A 12,836-nucleotide genomic window follows, 5' to 3' on the forward strand; every position below is an offset into this window, starting at 1 on the left:
TGATTAAGAACATGAGCTTTGGAATTCCACCTCACCTTCACTAAGTAGTGGCTGTGTGACTATGGGCAAGTCACTCCATTGCTCTGAACTTTTGTCACTTCTTTTTAGAGATAATACTATCAAATGCGTAAGATTGTTGTGAAAATTAAATTACACATAAAACACTTAGAAGCCTGGCCCATTGCTCTCAATAATGGGGACTAATATTATTAATCTTAGGTTGCGGGTGATGAGATTGAGGTTCATAAAGTCTAAGCAATGAATCAAAGGCCTAAGTCAAGATTTAAATCCAGGTCTGTTGACTTCCATACTCGAGTAATGTTTAAACTTAGAGTAGTTGCAAGGAGCATCAACCTTCCTCAGCAAGATTTGACCAGGTTGAAAGGTTCTGAGATTGTTTGGATACCATTTCAAGATAATAATAAAAAAAATCCCATAGTGTTGTTAATATCTGATGAACATTCACAAAGAGGCAGACATCATTTCAAGTATTTTCCTGTAACAACTCTCATCATATAACATTATTGACTCTTTGAGGTACACACTACTAGCATTTCCTTTTTACAGATGTGGAACTGAGGCACAGAGATATAGAACCCTGGCATAAGCTGGGGCTTATACTGACTGATAAGACCATTTCCAACCCAAACATTCTCAGGGAGGGAACTGGCAGCCAGTGCCCCAGCAAACTCGCACATCATTCTACACTCAGGCCTCCTCTGAGCTAAGCTTCCTAAAGAGCCAGGTGGCAGCTGGAGCTGGGGTCTCCTGGCTTGTGATTGGCTGTGGTTAGCCCTCCATGGTGGGGGAGGCTGGGAAGGACAGTGGAAGCTGATAAACAGCTCAGCAGCATGTTCTGAGAAACGAGAGCAAGGAGAGAGCAGAGAACACACTTTGCCTTCTCTTTGGTATTGAGTAATATCAATCAAGTTGCAGACATCTCAACACTTTGGCCAGGCAGCCTGCTGAGCAAGGTAACACTCATACTTTTCATGCCTTGAGCCAAAATGTTTATTACATTTTTATGTTTCTAACTAGAAGTGCTTGAGCTTTCTTTCCTTCCAGGTGATGAGGGGATGGAATGAGCAAAGCTACATCAATCTTTTTTTAACATATGAAAATAAAAAAGGTATAAGAGGACAAGTTTAGGGCCACTGAGGGCCCAGTTTAGGGCCACTGAAGGTTCATAGAAAGATGCAAAATATCTGAATTACTATAAATGAATGCTGTTGTCAGAAGAAGGGTTTAAGGAATGCTTCTTGAATGAATGTGTACAAATCAGCAGAAGGTAACGTGTGAGACTCTTGGAAATAAATACTGTTAGTTCAGGCAAGAAAAATAGTCAGGAACGCAAGTTCTAGGATGGGAGGAAATGTGTGGTTTCCCAGGTATGAACAAGTATTACCAGGCATTTCCTGAACTAGATTGGCCTAAGTAGGAGACCAGTGTTTCTCGAAATATCCGCTCATTTTAGAATCACTGAATGTTTAAAAATGCAATTCCTGGATTCCTTCCCTAACAGCCAGACTCTTTAGGACCTGATCATCTGCATTTCTTTTTAAAAACAAGTTCACTCATGATTCTGATTTGTATTAATTTAGAGAATTGCCATGGTAGAGACCCTGCTTTGAGGTTTTGTTCTTGAGTCAGGATTCCTGGCCAGGGATTGTGATGATAAATTTCACTTTCTGAAGTGGTTTATGCAAGAGGTTGTCTGAAGGAAGAGCAAGGATCATAGTGCTATTTTGTGGATACTTGAGACTTATAAAAACCCTTTGTATTTTGTCACATTTTTGATGCGTGATGTTTGACAAAAGACAGACGATGGTATTTGCAGAGTGAATGAATAAGTGGAACAGGTGTGATAATGAGAGGTCACACTTGAGCACACAGTTATTACTTGAAAATTGTGTACAGACTAAGTTGAAGATGTTAGGAGGGAAGATTGTGGGCCAAGTAATGGGGTGTATGTGTGTGTGTAGGGTGGGCAGCTGGGATGGAAATGGGGGCTGCTGCTGCTGCTGTGTCCTGGCCTCCTGAACTAATGATATCACTCACCAGAAACTACTGTTCCTGCACTGTCCAAGCCACCCCAAACTAGTTTGTCAAAATGAATCTGTGCTGTGTGGAGGGAGGCACCCCTGCAGCTCTGATGTCAGATGGCAATGCTGGGATGGCAGTGCACGGTGGGGACAGGGCTGAGCCAGCACCAACCAGTCAGCCTTTGAGATCCTGAGGCTGGTCTACTGCTGAGATCTTTTGTTAGAAGAGAGGAGATCAAGCATTTGCAAGGTTTCTGAGTGTCAAAATCTGAGTCCAAGATAACTCCTTCACAATCCTAACTTCATTCTGTCTACAGGTCCATATTTTAGCCTGCTTTCTACATGTCTATCTGAAAAGAATGAGAAGCTAAGGGTGGTGGTCAGATTTGAAATTAGCCAGATCTTAAGCTTTTCTGGGGGAAATTTAGAAGAAAATATGGAAAAGTGACTATAAGCACATATAAATCTAGTCTTTAAAACAGTTTTATCCAGAATAAATGTATCACAAAGTTAATAAAAATAGTACTTGCTTGTTTTGAATAATTCAAATGATACAAAAATGAATAAAATAAAAAGTGCAAGAGGCCCTCTTATCAATGCCAATTCTATTTTTTTCAGAAATTAAACACTGTTAAGATTTTAGTGCATATCCTTTCAGAATTTCTGTGATTTAATATATGTACAAATACAAACATTATACACAAACAGAATCCTACTATACTTGCTATTGTCATTCTATTCTCTGCTTTTTCATGTGAGCATCTTTCCATGTCACTGATGCATACAGAAATTGCACATATGCATCAATGCATACAGAAAATTAAATTTTCTGCATGGTTTTCCACTGTATGTCTGGACCATAGTTTATTTAATAATGCCCTTTGGGTAATTATTTATATTGTTTCCTGCTTTTTCAAAGTAACAGTTTTTGAAACAAATCTCTCTGTCTTTATATAAATATTGTTGTATTCCTGTGGAAATGTTTCTATTGGATAACTTCCCAAAAGGAGATTTATTGCACCAAAGATAATATATTTAAAAATTTTAAAGACATTGCTAAATTGTCTAGTAGGCATTTGATACCAATTTATACTCCTCCCAAGAATGTATGGAGATATCTTAATTTCTCCATGCCTTCATTAATGCTGAACCATATAAGTAGTTTTAATCTTTGCTAATTGAATAGATAAAAAATATCTAATCGAAACCTAGTTCTTAAAAGTTCTATTTTCTACCAAAAGTAATACATGTCTATTTTAGGGAGTAAAAATCACAAGTAAGGATAAAAAATGGTGCAGTAATAAACACAAGAGTGTAGATGTCTCTAAACATACTGATTTGATTTCCTTTGGATAAATACCCAGTGGTAGGACTGCTGGATCATGTAATAATTCTATCTTTAGTTTTTTTGAGGACTTCCATACTATTCTTCATAGTGGCTGTACTAATTTACATTCCTATTATTGCTTGTCATTTGGATAGAATCTATTTTAACTGGGGCGAGATGACACCTCATTGTAGTTTTGATTTGCATTTCTCTGATGATCAGTGATGTTGAGCACCTTTTCATATACCTGTTTGCCATTTGTATGTCTTCCTTTGAGAAATGTCTATTCAGATATTTTGCCCGTTTAAAAATTGGATTATTAGTTTGTTTCCTGTAGAGTTGTTTGAGCTCCTTATATATTCTGGTTATTAATCTCTTGTCAGATGCATAGCTTACAAATATTTTCTCCCATCATGTGGATTTTGTCTTCATTTTGTGGATTGTTTACTTTGCTGTGCAAAAGCTTTTAACTTGATGCAATCCCATTTGTCCATTTTTGCTTTGGTTGCCTTCCACAGGAGTATTTAAATAAATGTAGTTTGGTAGATTTTGATATAGTAATTCAGGTCAGTGGGAGTCAAGGGAGAAATGTGTAGGGAAGTGAGATACTTCCAGGGATCCTACCATGCCTTATGATTGACTTACTCAGTTTGAAAGTCAGTATTAAACTTGATGAGCTCTAGAGACGGTCATGCATTTTAAAAAGAATTACTCATAATATTATCTTGGAATACCAGAGAGCAAGTGATTTAAGAATAGTCTGGGAAGTAAAATGCTAAAGGAATGAGAAGGTATTTGGGGTTGAGTTCAACCTAAGAGGCAGGGAAACCACAGGGAAAGACCTAGCACTTGCCACAGAAGATAATTAGGAAGCAGAATGGAACTATAAGCAATTTTGAGGTGTTCGTTGGGCTGCAGTTGAAATATTTTTTGAGGTTAATGAGACTTTTGAAATGGCCGTGTATTGTTTTAACTCTTGCATAGTCCTGCATAGGTAACAATCTAATAGGATTTCTCTGTTAATCAAGTCTTAGAAATTTGCTTTTAATTTTTATGAAAAACACCCATTTCTATTTTTTGAGATAGAGTCTTGCTCTGTTGTCCAGGCTGAGGTGCAGTAGTGGGATCTTGGCTCACTGCAACCTCTGCCTCCTGGGTTCAGGCGATTCTCCTGCCTCAGCCTCCTGAGTAGCTGGAATTACAGGTGCCTGCCACCATGCCCGGCTAATTGTTTTTTGTATTTTTAGTAGAGATGAAGTTTCACCACATTTGCCAGGCTGGTCTCACACTGACCGCCTTGGCCTCCCAAAGTGTTGGGATTCCAGGCATGAGCCACTGCACCCGTGCCCCAAAACACCAATTTCTGATGCGTAATGCTTGTAAGATGGAACAAACTTCAGTAAAGCAGGGACTTGAAAAGAGTCTTTGGTAGCAGGTGTCAGAGTTAGCTCTTGCCCCTCTGTACCCCCTAATCCCACCCCTGTTGAAAGTGTGTTCATCTGAGAATTTGTCTCCATAACTATGTGACTATAAAAATTCTCATCGATTTTGTTAGTTGATCAATTGAGGGGAAAACATATGTTACTTGACATAACTGGTGGGTCGAAAGAGTTAACCCAGGCAAATTTGAGATAGGTGGATGGGATGATGGATTGAAAATATAGTTACTCTTTTTGCAATTATGTACTAAGTAATTTGGGAAAGATTGGTCTAATTGGGTCTAAAGAGTACACCTCACATGGCATTGTTAGACCTTTTTTCTGCATCGCTAGTGATCTGTACACTACAACTGAAATCAGTAGGGTTTCCTAGCATATGCAATTGCCAAAATGTTTTTTTACCAGAAGAGAAACAATACTCCCACCTCTTCTTATTATGTTACAAACTATAGTGCTAATGACCATCGACCGACAATGACTTTCAGGATGACCTGTGTGAGTTTTATCTGAAACCATGTGAATTTTTCATCTTAAAAGTCCTTCAGAATCTCAGTTTATGTACACTCTGGTTTGTTGCAGGTTTAGAGTTCTGTGGTTTTTGTTTCTAATGTAGACACAGCCTTATAATTTACAACAGCATTCACTAATTAAAATTGTAAGCATAATTACTATCCATGATACTTATTATTAGTTTGCACTCATAAAGCTCAAAATTCACTTCATCCTTTCAAGTAGTGAATAATTAGTTTCTTTGGGTTTGCAGCTTTATCATCCTTTTATGACCCATTTGGAAGAAATAAACAACCAACCTCCCGGAAGACTGCTTGAAAAAACTGGAAAATATTGTCCAGTTAGTGCAATGAGGCTAATACAATGTGGAAAATATTACTTTTCTTTAGTGTTAGTAGCCAATTCATCTTTACATTTACTGAACAAATAACTATTGAGCACCTAATGTATACTAGGACCCTTGGGGAGACAAAGATAAATCAAAGATTCTGTCCTCAAAGACCTTAAGGTGTTTGTGGAAGGGAATAAAACTTTACATGTATATATCTAAACATTTATATGTGTGTAACAGGTATAAGTAACCGTAAACACTGTCAGAACAGGAAATAACTCTGTGATCAGCACCTAACATGATATATTAACATAGAAGATTTAATACATATCTTTTGGAATACATGAATAAATAATTGAATGTATTTATTTTTATTACTTATAAGATACACCAGTGGGATATTGATATTGGTCTTAATATGACTTGTTTTCATTGTTCTCAGGTACCTCAACCAGCATGGCGTCCTCTTTCCCACCCACCTTGGGACTCAGTTCTGCCCCAGATGAAATTCAGCACCCATATATTAAATTTTCAGAATGGAAATTTAAGCTGTTCCGGGTGAGATCCTTTGAAAAGACACCTGAAGAAGCTCAAAGGGAAAAGAAGGATTCTTTTGAGGGGAAGCCCTCTCTGGAGCAATCTCCAGCAGTCCTGGACAAGGCTGATGGTCAGAAGCCAGTCCCAAATCAGCCAGTGTTAAAAGCCCATCCTAAGTTTTCAAAGAAATTTCATGACAGTGGGAAAGCAAGAGTTAAAGCCATCCATCAAGCCAACCTTCGACATCTCTGCCGCATCTGTGGGAATTCTTTTAAAACTGATGAGCACAACAGGAGATATCCAGTTCATGGTCCTGTGGATGGTAAAACCCTAGGCCTTTTACGAAAGAAGGAAAAGAGAGCTACTTCCTGGCCAGACCTCATTACCAAGGTTTTCCGGATTGATGTGAAGGCAGATGTTGACTCGATCCACCCCACTGAGTTCTGCCATAACTGCTGGAGCATCATGCACAGGAAGTTTAGCAGTGCCCCTTGTGAGGTTTACTTCCCGAGGAATGTGAACGTGGAGTGGCACCCCCACACACCATCCTGTGACATCTGCAACACTGCCCGTCGGGGACTCAAGAGGAAGAGTCTTCAGCCAAACTTGCAGCTCAGCAAAAAACTCAAAACTGTGCTTGACCAAGCAAGACAAGCCCGTCAGCGCAAGAGAAGAGCTCAGGCAAGGACCAGCAGCAAGGATGTCATGAAGAAGATCGCCAACTGCAGTAAGATACATCTTAGTACCAAGCTCCTTGCAGTGGACTTCCCGGAGCACTTCGTGAAATCCATCTCCTGCCAGATCTGTGAACACATTCTGGCCGACCCTGTGGAGACCAACTGTAAGCATGTCTATTGCCGGGTCTGCATTCTCAGATGCCTCAAAGTCATGGGCAGCTATTGTCCCTCTTGCCGATATCCATGCTTCCCTACTGACCTGGAGAGTCCAGTGAAGTCCTTTCTGAGCATCTTGAATTCCCTGAAGGTGAAATGTCCAGCAAAAGAGTGCAATCAGGAGGTCAGTTTGGAAAAATATAATCACCACATCTCAAGTCACAAGGAATCAAAAGAGAATTTTGTGCACATTAATAAAGGGGGCCGGCCCCGCCAACATCTTCTGTCGCTGACTCGGAGAGCTCAGAAGCACCGGCTGAGGGAGCTCAAGCTGCAAGTCAAAGCCTTTGCTGACAAAGAAGAAGGTGGAGATGTGAAGTCGGTGTGCATGACCTTGTTCCTGCTGGCTCTGAGGGCGAGGAATGAGCACAGGCAAGCCGACGAGCTGGAGGCCATCATGCAGGGAAAGGGCTCTGGCCTGCAGCCAGCTGTTTGCTTGGCCATCCGTGTCAACACCTTCCTCAGCTGCAGTCAGTACCACAAGATGTACAGGACTGTGAAAGCCATCACAGGGAGACAGATTTTTCAGCCTTTGCATGCCCTTCGGAATGCTGAGAAGGTACTTCTGCCGGGCTACCACCACTTTGAGTGGCAGCCACCTCTGAAGAATGTGTCTTCCAGCACTGATGTTGGCATTATTGATGGGCTGTCTGGACTATCATCCTCTGTGGATGATTACCCAGTGGACACCATTGCCAAGAGGTTCCGCTATGATTCAGCTTTGGTGTCTGCTTTGATGGACATGGAAGAAGACATCTTGGAAGGCATGAGATCCCAAGACCTTGATGATTACCTGAATGGCCCCTTCACAGTGGTGGTGAAGGAGTCTTGTGATGGAATGGGAGATGTGAGTGAGAAGCACGGGAGTGGGCCAGTAGTTCCAGAAAAGGCAGTCCGTTTTTCATTCACAATCATGAAAATTACTATTGCCCACAGCTCTCAGAATGTGAAAGTATTTGAGGAAGCCAAACCTAACTCTGAACTGTGTTGCAAGCCATTGTGCCTTATGCTGGCAGATGAGTCTGACCACGAGACACTGACTGCCATCCTGAGCCCTCTCATTGCTGAGAGGGAGGCCATGAAGAGCAGTGAATTAATGCTTGAGCTGGGAGGCATTCTACGGACTTTCAAGTTTATCTTCAGGGGTACCGGATATGATGAAAAACTTGTGCGGGAAGTGGAAGGCCTTGAGGCTTCTGGCTCAGTCTACATTTGTACTCTTTGTGATGCCACCCGTCTGGAAGCCTCTCAAAATCTTGTCTTCCACTCTATAACCAGAAGCCATGCTGAGAACCTGGAACGTTATGAGGTCTGGCGTTCCAATCCTTACCATGAGTCTGTGGAAGAACTGCGGGATCGGGTGAAAGGGGTCTCAGCCAAACCTTTCATTGAGACAGTCCCTTCCATAGACGCACTCCACTGTGACATTGGCAATGCAGCTGAGTTCTACAAGATCTTCCAGCTAGAGATAGGGGAGGTGTATAAGAATCCCAATGCTTCCAAAGAGGAAAGGAAAAGGTGGCAGGCCACACTGGACAAGCATCTCCGGAAGAAGATGAACCTCAAACCAATCATGAGGATGAACGGCAACTTTGCCAGGAAGCTCATGACCAAAGAGACTGTGGATGCAGTTTGTGAGTTAATTCCTTCGGAGGAGAGGCACGAGGCTCTGAGGGAGCTGATGGAGCTTTACCTGAAGATGAAACCGGTGTGGCGGTCATCATGCCCTGCTAAAGAGTGCCCAGAATCCCTCTGCCAGTACAGTTTCAATTCACAGCGTTTTGCTGAGCTCCTTTCTACCAAGTTCAAGTATAGGTATGAGGGAAAAATCACCAATTATTTTCACAAAACCCTGGCACATGTTCCTGAAATTATTGAGAGGGATGGCTCCATTGGGGCGTGGGCAAGTGAGGGAAATGAGTCTGGTAACAAACTGTTTAGGCGCTTCCGGAAAATGAATGCCAGGCAGTCCAAATGCTATGAGATGGAAGACGTCCTGAAACACCACTGGCTGTACACCTCCAAATACCTCCAGAAATTTATGAATGCTCATAATGCATTAAAAACCTCTGGGTTTAACATGGACTCTCAGGCAAGCTTAGGGGACCCATTAGGCATAGAGGACTCTCTGGAAAGCCAAGATTCAATGGAATTTTAAGTAGGGCAACCACTTATGAGTTGGTTTTTGCAATTAAGTTTCCCTCTGGGTTGCATTGAGGGCTTCTCCTAGCACTCTTCACTGCTGTGTATGGGGCTTCACCACCCAAGAGGTGGTAGGTTGGAGTGAGATGCTACAGACGCTCTCAAGTCAGGAATGGAAACTGATGAGCTGGTTGCTTGAGCCTTTTAGTGAGTTCCGAAAAGCAACAGGAAAAATTAGTTATCTGAAAGCTCAATAACTCATAACAGGAGTAACTGCAGGGGACGAGAGTAAACAAAGATCTGTGTGTGTTGGGGAACTGTCGTGAAAATCAAAGCCAAGGTTATCAAAGAACAGCCCGCGAGGCCAGGAAAGAAATTGGTCCTGTGGTTTTCATTTTTCCTCCTGATTTATTATATTTTGTATTGAGATATGATAAGTGCCTTCTATTTCATTTTGGAATAATTCTTCATTTAAAAAATTTTACATATCTTGGCTTGTTCTATAAGATTCAAAAGAGCTTTTTAAATTTTTCTAATAATATCTTATATTTGTACAGCACAATGACCTTTACAAAGTGCTCTCAATGCATTTACCATTTGTTATATTTATGCAGGATTACTTTACATCAGGACAATTTTGAGAAAATCAGTCCTTTTTTATGTTTAAATTATGTATCTATTGTAACCTTCAGAGTTTAGGAGGTCATCTGCTGTCATAGATTTTTTAATAATGAATTTAGAATACACCTGCTAGCTACAGTTAGTTATTAAATCTTTTGATAATATATATTTACTTAGCTATCAGAGTGTGATTCTTTATTTTTGCTTTTTAATTTCAGGTAATTTAGAGTTTCCAAATTTAGAGCTTCTGCATACAATCTTAAAGCCACAGAGGCTTGTAAGAATATAGGTTAGCTTGATGTCTAAAAATATATTTCATGTCTTACTGAAACATTTTGCCAGACTTTTTCCAAATGAAACCTGAATCAATTTTTCTAAATCTAGGTTTCATAGAGTCCTCTCCTCTGCAATGTATTGTTCTTTCTATAATGATCAGTTTACTTTCAGTGGATTCAGAATTGTGTAGCAGGATAACCTTGTATTTTTCCATCTGCTAAGTTTAGATGGAGTCCAAATGCAGTACAGCAGAAGAGTTAACATTTACACAGTGCTTTTTTTGAGGAATGTTTTCACACTCATTTTTCCTTACAACAATTCTGAGGAGTAGGTGTTGTTATTATCTCCATTTGATGGAGGTGTAAATGATTTGCTGAAAGTTATTTAGGGGTAATAAATACTTGGCTTGGAAATTGAACACAGCCCTTTTGTCTCCAAAGCCCTTCTTCTTTCCACCACAAATTAATCATTATGTTTATAAGGTAATATCAGAATTTGTTTAGGATTCACAACTAATCACTGTAGCACATGACCTTGGGATTACATTTTTATGGGGCAGGAGTAAGCAAGTTTTTAAGTCATTTGTGTGCTCTGGCCCTTTTGATGGAAGAAAGCAACGCAAAAGCTCCAAAGAGCCCCCTAATCCTCTTGTGGCTCCAGTTATTTGGCAACTATTATCTGCATCCTTAGGAATTTGGGATTTGCCGGTTGCTGGCAATGTAGAGCAGGCATGGAATTTTATATGCTAGTGAGTCATAATGATATGTTAGTGTTAATTAGTTTTTTTCTTCCTTTGATTTTATTGGCCATAATTGCTACTTTTCATACACAGTATATCAAAGAGCTTGATAATTTAGTTGTCAAAAGTGCATCAGTGACATTATCCTAAATGGTATGCATTTGGTGCTTCTGCAGGAATTCAACTCAGTATCTTTCATTAACAAATACAACAGTTTTCCTTGCTTTTTATATGCAGAATATCAAAGTCACTTCTACTTTAGTTGTCAAAAACATATGCATATTTTAACATTTTTGAAAACTCTTGGTTTTGTTTTTTTTGGAAATGAATGGGCTACTAAGCCACCCTTTCCCTTCATACTGCTTAATCCTTCCACCATGTCTCTACACTAATAAACGGCTAAATTCACATAATTATCCTATTCCCTGAAGTATGGTAGTGCTGGTTTATAGATTTTTTTTTACCCTTTTCTACTCTTTTACTCTATTGGTGGCACTGTAAATACTTTCCCATATTAAATTATCCTTTTCTAACACCGTAGGAGCTATTTTGAATGCATATGACTAAGAGCATGATTTATAGCACAACCTTTCCAATAATCCCTTAATCAGATCACATTTTGATAAACCCTGGGAACATCTGGCTGCAGGAATTTCAATATGTAGAAACGCTGCCTATGTTTTTTTGCCCTTATTGTTGAGATTGCAATATGCTAGACCCTAGTTTTATACTAGAGTTTTATTTTTAACAATGCCTATTGCAAGTGCAATTACATACTCCAGGGAAATTCACCACACTGAATGGAGCATTTGTGTGTGTGTGTGTGAAGTATATACTGGGACTTCGGAAGTGCAATGTATTTTTCTCCTGTGAAACCTGATTCTACAAGTTTTCATGTCAAGTCACTCAGGTGCATTGCAGGGACCAGTGATAATGGCTGATGAAAATTGATGATTGGTCGGTGAGGTCAAAAGGAGCCTTTAGATTAATAAACATGCACTGAGAAGCAAGAGGAGGAGAAAAAGATGTCCTTTTCTTCCAGGTGAACTGGAATTTAGTTTTGCCTCAAGTTTTTTTTTCCCACAAGATATAGATGAAGATAAAGATTGCTTCGGTTGAGAGTGTGGGTCTTGCATTACATAAAACAATTCAAATTCCACACAGATAAGAGGCAGGATATGTAAGCGCCAGTGGTAGTTGGGACGAATAAACCATCATTTGGATGCAGGTGGTTTTTGATTGCAGATATGTATATGTCTTCAGTGATTGTATGACAGATGGTGTATTCTTTTCATGTTAAAAGATTTTAAGTAAGAGTAGATACTTTGTACCCATTTTACATTTTCTTATTTTAACTAGTAATCTACATAAATATACCTCAGAGATCATTTTTGGCAATATTTTTTGTTTTGTAGAATTGCACTTCAGTTTATTTTCTTACAAATAACATTACATTTTGTTTAATGGTTTCCAAGAGCCTTTTGTTATTTTTATTTTTTCTATTTCAGAGAAAATTCAGGTACCAGGATGCAATGGATTTACTTGATGCAGGGGACCTGTATTTCCATGTCAAATGTTTTCAAATAAAAAGAAATATGAGTTTCAATACTTATTTTTATATTTTAGTATTTCCATTCATTAATATTATGGTTATTGTCAGCAATTTTACATTTGAATATTTGAAATAAAAGTTTAAGATTTGAAAATAGTGTGTTTTGTAATTTCTATTCAAATATTTATAATAATATTGAGTGCAGCATTTAAAAATTAACATCATTTACTTTGAGAGAAATACAGAATAAATTTGGTGGTCTTTGGATTAAAGGACAATTGAATAATGATTATGTGAAAAATTTATCCTAATGGAGATGAGACAATTTTTCCCCCCAGATACATAGGATAAATGGTAAATCTTTTTATTTGTTTTTTAACTTTTTTGGGACTAGTGAAAATATAGACTTATTCTCCAGAAAATTCAC

At 39.2% G+C, this 12,836-nt stretch overlaps 1 protein-coding gene across 1 annotated transcript; it reads left to right on the plus strand.

The window, feature by feature from the left end:
• The first annotated feature begins 838 nt into the window (after positions 1-838).
• RAG1 (recombination activating 1) lies at positions 839-12,563 on the plus strand. Its single transcript, XM_003910017.5, has 2 exons — positions 839-974; positions 6,092-12,563. The coding sequence occupies exon 2, from the start codon at positions 6,106-6,108 to the stop codon at positions 9,235-9,237; it is 3,132 nt and encodes a 1,043-aa protein (XP_003910066.2). The 5' UTR covers positions 839-974; positions 6,092-6,105; the 3' UTR covers positions 9,238-12,563.
• The last annotated feature ends 273 nt before the right edge of the window (positions 12,564-12,836 follow it).

This window comes from Papio anubis, chromosome 12 (assembly GCF_008728515.1).
Source record: "Papio anubis isolate 15944 chromosome 12, Panubis1.0, whole genome shotgun sequence".
Taxonomy (NCBI): Eukaryota; Metazoa; Chordata; class Mammalia; order Primates; family Cercopithecidae; genus Papio; species Papio anubis.

Coding starts and splice junctions, on each gene's coding strand:
- RAG1 (XM_003910017.5), top strand. CDS start 6,106: ATGGCGTCCTCTTTCCCACCCACCTTGGGACTCAGTTCTGCCCCAGAT.